Source organism: Chlorocebus sabaeus, chromosome 25, assembly GCF_047675955.1.
Source record: "Chlorocebus sabaeus isolate Y175 chromosome 25, mChlSab1.0.hap1, whole genome shotgun sequence".
Classification (NCBI taxonomy): domain Eukaryota; kingdom Metazoa; phylum Chordata; class Mammalia; order Primates; family Cercopithecidae; genus Chlorocebus; species Chlorocebus sabaeus.
Window position 1 is genome coordinate 60506425 of NC_132928.1, and position 10800 is coordinate 60517224.

At 38.8% G+C, this 10800-nt stretch overlaps 1 protein-coding gene across 2 annotated transcripts in view; it reads left to right on the forward strand.

Annotated features, from left to right (window-relative positions):
- NME7 (NME/NM23 family member 7) overlaps positions 1-10800 on the forward strand; it is a 214573-nt gene that overhangs the window by 203462 nt on the left and 311 nt on the right. Inside the window, exon 12 of one of the 2 annotated variants that reach the window (XM_073011811.1) lies at positions 4939-5036. The exons of the other annotated variant lie outside the window; for it this stretch is intronic. Coding sequence (XP_072867912.1) covers positions 4939-4998 — 60 coding nt within the window. The 3' untranslated portion in view covers positions 4999-5036. The remainder of the gene's footprint in view (positions 1-4938; positions 5037-10800) is intronic. 2 annotated transcript variants of the gene reach the window in all.

Here is a 10800-nt window from a genome sequence, read left to right on the forward strand (position 1 = left end):
AAGAACTCCTATTCAGACACACATTCCATTCAGGGCTCACAGTCTAATGAGGAAGACAGACATTAATCAGATAATCACAAAAAGAAATGGACACATACAAACTCTGATTTTTGCTGTGTAGTAAAAGATAGGATGAGTTGTATTTGGGAACCTGGTGTAGATGGGGGAGTAAGAAAGGTTTTCTTTAGCAAATGGCGTTTGAACTGAGTCCTGAAACGAGTGTCAGCTGGGGAAGAAGGTAAATGACTCCAGGCCGAGAAAATAGCGCTTGCTGAAGCCCTTATGCAGGAATTGGTTGGTGTGTTTTAGGGAAGGAAAGAAGAAATATAAAATGCAAAAAAAAAAAAAAAGCCTGAGATGACACTAGAGAAATAGAGATTGGGCCATGCAGGGCTTTGTGGGCTATTTTAAGAATATGGATCTTTATCCTCAAAACATCAGGAGGCAACCCTTGAGGGGAATGGGCATTAACGTAATCAGGTTTATAGTTTTTAAGAGATCTCTCCCGTTACCATGTGGAAAATGGACTGAAGGGGGTCAGGTTGGGATAGATTCATTAAATAATAGTGTAACGACTGAAAATACATTGATGCCATGTACTTTAATTTATGGGTTGTTATAAATTCATAAAATGTTTCTAGGCGTTAGTTTCTCCATGTGGAAAATTATGAGGCCGAACTTGTGATTTTCAAAGCTTGGACTCCCCCACCAATGAGCTGAATAATTGATCCTCTGAGACCTGGAGGCAGCAGCTCCAATCCTTAACTGCTTCCTGTGCCGGCTCCAGGATGCCATGCGAGAATAAGCATTTTCCAGGTGCACCATGAGGTGACAAAGATTGAGCGGCCCTCCTCTAAACCCCTTTCCTGCACTAACATTCCATGATTCTAGGTTTTGAGGAAATGAAATTCTAATCTGACACCTTGGTTTTACCGTTGAGGAAAGCGTTGCCCAAAGAAGGAAAGTGGCTCACCTAAAATTGCATGGCTTGGTGTACACCGCATTACTCTCCTAACTAGTAATCCTAGGCTTTTCTACTTTGCCGTACTGTCTCTCCATCCTTTGTAAGCAGTATAATTAATTATTGTAATTATCAAATTGCAGGTGCTTCTTTTTCCTTCCTCTATTTATGAACAGAAGTACAGTGTATTCTTTTTTGATTACCAGTTAAGAATTTATTGCTGCAAGTCATCAAGCATCGTTTTACTAAAACTTGAAAACTAGAAATGGAGAAATTAATTCCTAGCAAAACAACACATCTTATCTTATTCTGGCTTAGCTGAAAATATTGCAAGACCAGCATTTCTATTTCAAAATCAGTCCAAAGTCTATGAGCATACAGAAGTGATGAATAGAAAGATAAGTTAGCTGAGCTCTTAATGACTTTTACTTGATTTGAACTTGAGTTCAAAGGTAAATCAAAAGTTTAAAGTTGAACTTGAATCTTACTATGCCATATGGGCTTTCCTTAGCCTTCTCGACAATCTGAAGTATAAGGGAGGTCCAGGAGTATGGTGATTCTGGGCACAGACTCTGGAGTCAGGTGGTCTGAGTTCAAATCCCCAGCTTCTCCTCCTACCAACTTCGTGACTTAGGAAAAATTACCTTTCTCAGACTCATTTTATCCACTTGCAGAGTAGAAATAACGACATTTCAGAGGAAACATTAAATGAAGCAATATATGAAGTAAGTCTTAAATTACTCTTAAGTCTTAAATTACCTCAGCATTTGCTCTCACAATTTCTTTCCAATTTTGAGTGACAAAGTCCATCCCAGCTATTCCCTTCATTATCTCATGAATTCTGATTATGTATTCTCTCAGCTTTTATCCAATCTAAGAGCTTTTTTACTTTTCTCATCTGTCCTTATTAAAAAAAAAAAAGGCATTCCATCTTCTAAATAATTTTTGTTTCTATTTTCTAACTCTATTATTTTTCTCTTGGAGCTTTTCTAACTGAAATGTATATGAAGTATAGCAATAGGAACTCCCAAGAAATAAAATATTCTGTGGTTTGTTTTTCTTGTAAAGAGTACTGTAATTCCTTGGGTTTAATTGACAACATCCTTTATGAGGACATTCAGCATCTCAGCATTGATGGCCTCCCAGACAGCAGTCTTGGCCCAAGTATTCAGGGAATGACCAGGACATACTCCAAGATCCCTTTTCTGAATCATTGTTTATTGTTTATAAAACTCATCTTGTAAGCCTGCTTTGATTTATTTCCTTATCAATACCCAAGATAATCCTGTTGAAGTTTACTCTGCTTTTCTGCCCATATTCCCCACTTCATCTTTTGAGGCCTACCCATCTCCTTGGCACATTATCCATGTTAAGTGCCTCCAAAGTACTGTGGATACTAGTAAATGCCAAATTAAGTGGGGGATTTTATTCTTTCCCCAGATCACGTATAATTATATCAGATGGGCTTCGTTTGGGCTCTGATATCTGAGGCACCTACTTTGACTAACTATTTAGGGCAGTGGTTTTCTTTTCTTTCTTTCTTTTTTTTTTTTTTGTCATCCAGAAACTTTATTGTAAATCATTTGTCAACAAGATCTGCATTTCTAATTTCAGTTTGTCATTCCTCTGAGGCACAGAGAAAGGAAAAGATGAGATTAGGGTTAATGTTTATTGAGCACTATGCATAAAGGATCTTATTTAGTCCTTATAGACAATACCAGAGCAGTGGTTTTCAACCCCAGTGGACATCAGAAGTGTCTGTGGAGCTCTTTGAAAATGTGGACGTCTAGGACCTATGGCTATCCAAGACCTAATTAATCAGACTCTCCACGGTAGGGGTGTAAGCATCTACTTTTTGGTTTTTTAAAGATCCATAGGGTGATTGTGATGTACCACCAAGTTGAAAATCACCAATCTTGAGAACTGGTCATTATATCTACAATTTCTTTTATTTGAAACCTTTTTTTTTTTTTTTTTTAAAGGATAGAATGTTCCCCATCAAAATCTCTTCTTCTCTAGGAGTCACAAAAATGAATTTCTAAGAGGAAGCGTCAAGGTCACCTGAGTTTTTCCTTTCTGCTTGCTTGGCGTTCATCACTGAGAAAACCCATCCCTTAAGCTTTACTGTAGCTGATTTGTAGCAGAGCCCAGCCTGAGCTAGTAGTTTCAGAGTGGGAACATGGGGCCATGTTCTTTTTTCAAAAGGATGATTTGTATAATGTGCTACAACTTTATAAATCCACCCAGAAACTTACATGCCCACTCAATCCAATGAAGTAGGTTTTATTATCTTCAGTTTTTTGATTAGGAAACAGGCTCAGTGAGTCTAAACGATTTGTCTAAGAGCACCAGGAAATAGTGGCTAGAATCAAACTCAATTCTTCCAAGTTCAAATCTAGTACTCTTTCTGTTCTTTCTACTGATTAATATTTTTATCATTCCATTTTGAAATAATTTCAGACTTATAGAAAAGTTTCAAAAAAATACTTTCCACAAGCCCTTTACCTATATTTGCCAAATGTTAATATTTTACCGTGTTAATCATCCTTTCTTCTGTCCTTCTGTACATATGAATTTAACTATTTATAATTAATATTTAACAGTATATTATAGATATAATTCCCCTTTATCTCTCAATACTTCAGTGTATATTTCCTAAAAACACTGCTATTATCTGCAGTCACCACAGAAAGTGATTATGAATCAAGAAGTTAACATTAATACAATACTATTATCAATGTACAGACCTTCATTTTTTACCCACAAATGTCTTCTGTGGCAAAAGAAAAAAAATTGTTTCTGGTTCAGGATCCAATCAGGGATCACATATTGCATTTGATTCTCACATCTGTTTACGATCTTAGTCTTCAAAGTTTTCTTAGTCTGCCTCTGCTGTTCATGACTTGAATAATTATGTATGCTATCATCTGATGAGCAGGAATTGACAGTTCTGGCTGTCAACACTTGATGGAGTTATTCAAAAATACTTGGGTTCAGTGACATACAGCAGGATGGGCCATAACATTAGGAGAATATTTGGAAAACAATAATAATGATATTTATTATGCAATATTTATGGCGGACACTATTTTAAATGTCTTCCATGTAACTCCTCATTTAAACTTCACAACCAACCTACATAGTAGGTATTGTTACATTATAGATGTGGAATCTGAGGAACAAAGATGTTAAGTAACTTGCTCAAGGTTGTCTGGCCAGGAGACGGCAGGGCTAGAAGTCAAATTCCAACAGCCAGGCTGCATCCCTAGTGTGAGCTCTGAACCAGCACAGGCTGAACCAGAGACATTTAACAGAGTTCTATGTGTTTAGGCAAGTTATTAGCTCAAAAAACTTGAGTCTCATGAACTGAAAATGGGACTAATAATACCAGCTTCATAAAGGTGATCGTAAGGATTACACACAATAATCTGTTAAAGCATTTGGTATGGAGCAAGAACTTCATTTTTTAAGAGTAAAATTTAAAATATAAATATGGAAAAATTGACCGATAAGCATATCTGAAGAAGATACTGTGTGACTAAGTTCACACTGAGATGAGAAAATTCTCAGAGAATACCTTTTTAATCATTGTGGTAGGGAGGAGAAGGGAACAGAAGCAACAAACATCTGTTCATATTTTGAGACACTGGAGAGATACCGGTTACAACCAAAACCTTCTTCAAGGCAAAAGAGGCTAGATAATGATGAGTCATGAAACACAATTTTACGATGAATTTATGGAAAGTTATAGCCTTTAGTTATATTGGCAAAGAAGGTAAATATTTTCCATAAAGAGAAAAGTCAGCACCACTCTACTCTGGGCTGAGGTATAATTACCTTCCAGCTTTTAAAAGGCAATTGTTCTCCTTAGTGGGTGGCAGTCAGAGGAATCAAGAGGTTTTTATCTTTTTAGTTTTCAATTTCATATATACATATCTATATATATTTTAGAGACTGGGTTTTGCTCTGTCTCCCAGGCTGGAGTGCACTGGCATGATCTTAGCTCACTACATCCTCGACTTCCCAGGCTCAAGTGATCCCCTCACCTCAGCCTCCCAAGCAGCTGGGACTACAGGTATGCACCACCACACCCAGCTAATTTTTTTTGTTGTTAATTTTTTTGTAGAGACAGTCTTTCTATGTTGCCCAGGTTAGTTTTGAACTCCTGGGCTCAAGTGATCCTCCTGCCTTGGCCTCCCAAAATGCTGGCATTATAGGTGTGAGACACTGCACCTGGCCTTGAGGTTTTTAAAAGAGAACTCTGAGGACATTGGGTTTCCAGAATTAGAAAAATGTATAGTCATTTTAATGTGACATTTTCATTTAGTCTTATTTATTTATTTATTTATTTATGTATTTATTTATGAGAAGGAGTCCTACTCTGTCACCCAGGCTGGAGTACAGTGGTGCAATCTCAGCTCACTACAACCTCCATCCCCCGGGTTCCAGTAATTCTCCTGCCTCAGCCTCCATAGTAGCTGGGATTACAAGCGTGCAGTACCATGCCCAGCTATTTTTTGTATTTTTAGTAGAAACGAGGTTTTGCCATGTTGGCCAGGCTGGTCTCAAACTCCTGACCTCAGGTAATCCACCCACCTAGGCCTCCCAAAGTGCTGGGATTACAGGCATGAGCCACTGCACCTGGCTCATTTAGTCTTAAAACATTTCAAATATGGCAACTAAACCTATAAAGAAGATAAGCATATCTGAAGAAGATACTGTCATGACTAAGTTCAACTTAATTTTTAAATAGACTATAAATAGATTTGTGGGGGTACATCTGCAGCCTAAGGGCTTTTGGGGCTCTGTAGCTACAACAATAGGCAAGGATGGATTGTTCATCTCCTTTCTATCAAGGTTTGAATGTTTCCTCTGAGTCTTTCCACCCAGAGAACCCTAGACTTCTTTCAGTTACCACGACTTTCCTCACTCTTGTCCACTTCTGAGCTCCATATTTTGGGAGCTGAAAGTGAGTAGTGCCTTGGAGAAGGAAGACAAAATGGGAAAGGGAGCCCAGCAAAGGTTCATTGAAGGCTCACATGTGCATCCCCCGCTGGTAGCTGCCTCTTGCCATCCCCACAGCATAAGCCCCCTCCTCTTCACCCCTGCCCAAGACTGCAGAGCACCATCCCAGGGCCTCTGTTCCATGCCTGCTGAGTCTGCCAGCTCACACTTTCCATAATCTGCCTCACCCCGCACCTTCCCCAACCTGCCCAACTCTCAACCATCAATCTGTTCCTTGCTTATTTTAAAAGCAGCCTTTTCAACTACATTTTTCATTCAGCCATTAGGACAACCATGCTAAAGCAACCCTACAGTAGAGGCCCTTGGCTTTAAGCAGAACTGGTGCAGAATAAAAATGTCGGGCCTCATTTTCAAAATTCATTAAGAATTTCAAGACAGCAACAGCAGAGCATTAAACCAAGCACAAGGCTCTTCTAGGCACGTGGCCCCGTGCACAGACTGCAGGCCTATGAAGCCAGCAGTGGCTGTAAGGAGCCCAAGTGAGTTGAAAGTTGGTCATCTACTAAATACACTGATATGTTTAAAACTCAATATCATATTATTGGAACACTAACAAAATTGCACGTCAGTCAAACTGACTATATTTTATCCAGAAATCTAGTATAATAACACAGCACACATATTTTAATTTGGTGCTGGAATGCCACAACTGTGCGATAGATTCTCTAAGTGTTCAAGCACATCTGTACTCTTATTTAAAACAAAATATAACTCCACAGGCATTTCTGATACTCAACCAACATTAAAAACCATTAGAAAATTAGATGCCTGCATTCCAGCTCTAAAGTGTCTGATACACTAATGAAAGAATAACAAGTTTCACAAAGCTATTGGGAAGGAAATGAGATTTATGTGTGAAATTAGACTATGCACTATAAATTAGTAAATAAATGTAAGCTATTGTTCTTAAATTTCACAGTGATAAAGACAGAACGAGCCTTCAATTTAATCTTATAGGTAGTCAAGTGTCATTACCCATTGGATATGGGTATGTTAAATGAATGGCAGAAGATGGAGGGGAAGTGGTATTGATGAGAATAGTTTAGACCATGTAAGACGTTTAGAAGTACAAAAGTAAAAATTTCATGAGGACCTAGTGTGTTTGGACACTCGCCGCTGACCCCCTACCCCTACCCCACCCCACGAGTTCATAGTCAGTGATATGAGTTCATAGTTATAGTCAGTGACATAGTAGGTGGCTCAGAGGAAATTTACAAATGAAAGAAAAGAAAGGCCTGCTCTAGGCAAAGGTTTCAAAGGTTTATGGTAGGCATGGACTTCTCCATCTATTATCTTTCATTTTCTGCAGTATAACCTGAGTTGTATTATACTATTATACTATTCTCTTGCTGTCTAGAGGCTCCAAAGCAGACTCATCGGAATCTCCCATGGCCTAATCTTTACTTGCTGGTTATTTCAGAACCCCGGCTCCTTATCAAAAGGAAAGGATCTCCTATTCCAGCAGGACTATTCCACACTCCCTGAAGCACTTAAACCAAAAGACAGACCAAGTAATGACTATATCAGGCACCACTGTGGCTGGCTGAGTTTTAAATTAACCTGTGTCACCTCCTACCTGGTCTGTATAGGGTCAACACTAAGGGGGAATATATGTGTCTCCTTGGAAAAGATAGCCCTATAGGTCGCCTATGATTTTATGAAATCCAAGTTTTTTAAAGGCTTTGTGATAAAGCTAGCTACAGACAGTGTGTTACAGCTTTATTACAATATGGGCATTTTCTTAGGGTCTAGGATCCCTTTGTGACTACATGAAAGAGCTGAATTCTGTAGTCAGTAAGAGTCAACACCTTAGTAAGATAATCCCTCAGAAAGGGCTGATGCTGAAAGTCCCTCAGAGAAAATAAAGAATTAAAGCTGGAACCAAGATACCCGCCTTGTTTCACCCCTCTTTGTTTCACATGACTAGGGTATGGGTGCTAATTGGAACCATCAGTTGGAAGAATAACAGGCTTATGTATTTCTTGATCATCTTTCCCAGTGTAGAGCCCAGGGGACTACAGATAACATGTCTGGTTAACATTAGCCCCCTCTTAAAGAAAAAAGGAGAAAGTCATGTTTTCTTAGTTGAATTAGAAACCAAGATCACTTTACTCACTCAATTAAAACTGCTCTTGACTGTTCCTTGGATAGTTTCCCTCTGTATTCACAAGGTCCCTTAGTCCTAGATTTTCAAGGTAATGTCATTTAGTTCTCCTCTGTGAAGCCAAATATACATAGATATCAAAGTGTTACTAATCCTTTAAGAAGCCAGGAGTTTAAGCTATTACTGAGCTTTGAAAGATTCTGATAATGGAACTTTTGTTTCTGATCACTGATAATGTTTTTAATTTGGAGTTGGCGCAGTTCCCTCTGGTATTAGGTGCAGCAGGAGCAGACAGGGCATGCTACGGTTCTAAAGTAGATAGGTTCTGGGTAATGCTGCTTTTGGTTGGGTTTTTTGGTTTTGTTTTTGTTTCTCGAGACGGTCTCACTCTGTTGCCCAGGCTTACTGAAGCCTTGAACCTCCTGGACTGGAGCTGTCCTCCCACCTCAGACCTCCAAGGAGCTGAGATCATAGGCGTGTACCACCATGCCCGGCTAGTTGTTTTGTTTGTTTGTTTTGTAGAGACTGGGACTCCTTATGTTGTCTAGGCTGATCTTGAACTCCTGGGCTTAAGTGATCCTCCAACCTCAGACTCTCAAAAGTGCTAGGATTACAGGCATGAACCACTGTGCCTGGTCTAAAATGCTATACTCTCAAGCAGAGTCCTAAATTTTAGTCAACCATTTCTCACTTCCATGCTTTTTATCATATTTACCACCTGAAATTTTACTATTTTTCTTTAAATCCATTCAGTGCTGTACTTGAACAAATTTATTTTACTGCTATAAATGGAAAACTAGTTGTTTTAAACTATTGTTAATTGAAGGTAATAAAATACAATGAAAACCAGTTTAAAAATTCTAGCTAGGTAACATCTCATGGCAAAGCTTCTGAGGCCCGAGGGGGCTTTATTTGCAAGGGAAATTAACCAGGGTTGAGGACATACTAACTCGGTGTTTCAGTTTTCCTTCTGAGAATATGAAGGGTTGAAAAGAGAATCCTTTTTCTGTCTTCAGTAACTAAATGCTTTTCATTCCAAGCAGCAGTCAGCCTACCTTTGAAAAAATCTCTTTATATTCTGTGTAAGGAATTAAGTCTTTGACAGGACTCATGTGAAAACCCATTTCTTGAATGTAAGAACACCCCAAGGGAGATAGATGGCATTGTCCCTACACCCATGAAATATGTCATCTACTAAGGGTCAGAATAAACTGATTACAAAGAAATAATAAATGTATTGAAGAGTATGAGAAATATGCAAATGCTTAACAGTAGAACATGAGCAGCAGAGGAAAAAAGATGGAGTTTTGTCTGTTTTGCTCACTCTATCCCTAGATGTCAGAAGAGTGCTTGGCATATGGTAGGTATCTGTTGAGCCTAAGAACACAAACCACATACCCCAGTCGCCTAGTGGTGACATAATGTGAAAGATCGGGAGTGGGAAATAGGTTGGCACAATCTGGAGAAATTAAGAGAAGCAAGATTTGGAGAGAATCCTGGAGAAAGTGATAGGCAGACACACACAATGGCTTAGAACAGAAGGTACACAATACATACAAAAACAGGTTAAGTATGTCTCACCAAGGTCATGCCCTTACAGCAGCCTTAAAAATGCAAAATACCCTCTAATTTGAATGAATGCTCCCCTTTCCTCAGATCTAAGGCCCATTCCCCTTATTCACAAGCATCACAAATTTAAATACCACATACACCTTACAAAATGAGCTGACGTTTCTGCAAGACAAACTTCTATTTCCATAAATGTGGGTTACCTTTTGAGAAACCCAGTTTCATGTAGGTATGTTAGTTTGAGGATTTTTCTGTGTTACTTCAACTACTGAAGTCTCCTAAAGACTTCAACTATTCAAGTTAAGCAGTTGTGCCATTTTTCATAGTTCCCTTGCTATTTTTTTGTTAAGTGGAGTCATTGTTCCTCTGGTACTAATTTCGCATCGCACAATTTGTTGCTCTAGAAATAGCAAACAAGAGAAGTAGGTTCGTGTGATTATAAATATGGAGCAATAGGTGGGAACTGAGGCTGCTTCTAGTATTTCTCACCAAAATGGCCATGGCCTCCGGGTCTGTCTTTCTGCAAGAGGGCAGCACCCCTGAAGACACAGTGCCGCCTCAGGGATGTGTCTGAGCTCCTGAGCTGAGCTCCTCTGCCTGCACAGGCTTTGTGAAAGGTTTCCATTTCAGAAATACAATGCCCTGATTTTAGTGTGGGTATTTCCCATGTTGGTTAAGTGATACTAAATCTTCAATTAATTATAGCTAGAAAATGTTTTTTGGAAAGCTGACTTTTATCTTCTTTCACACTAAGGCCAATTTTTAAATACAGTTAAACAAGGACTTAGACCAATCCCTGAACCAAAAAGCAAGGTATGAACCTTAATTTAGTGAACCTCAAACCTAACCTCATTTTTTAAAAACTGAAGTGTTAACAACTTTTTTTTTTTTTTTTTTTAACACATATGTCTAGTGAAGCAATAGCAGGAACCAACATTTCATGTTTTCTAAACTGAGTGAAGTAGCCCTGCAAGGTATTTTTAAAATGGAACTTCAAACTGGAGCTTCATGGATTCTCTGTCTCTGATTAACTTAGTGTCTTTGGGAAGGGGTGTGCCTTGGTGTGCCAGTGTCTGGAGTCCTCACCAACCTCTTGGACTCTGTTAAGTGGAAAAGACCAAAATTTGTCTGAACTGAAGAA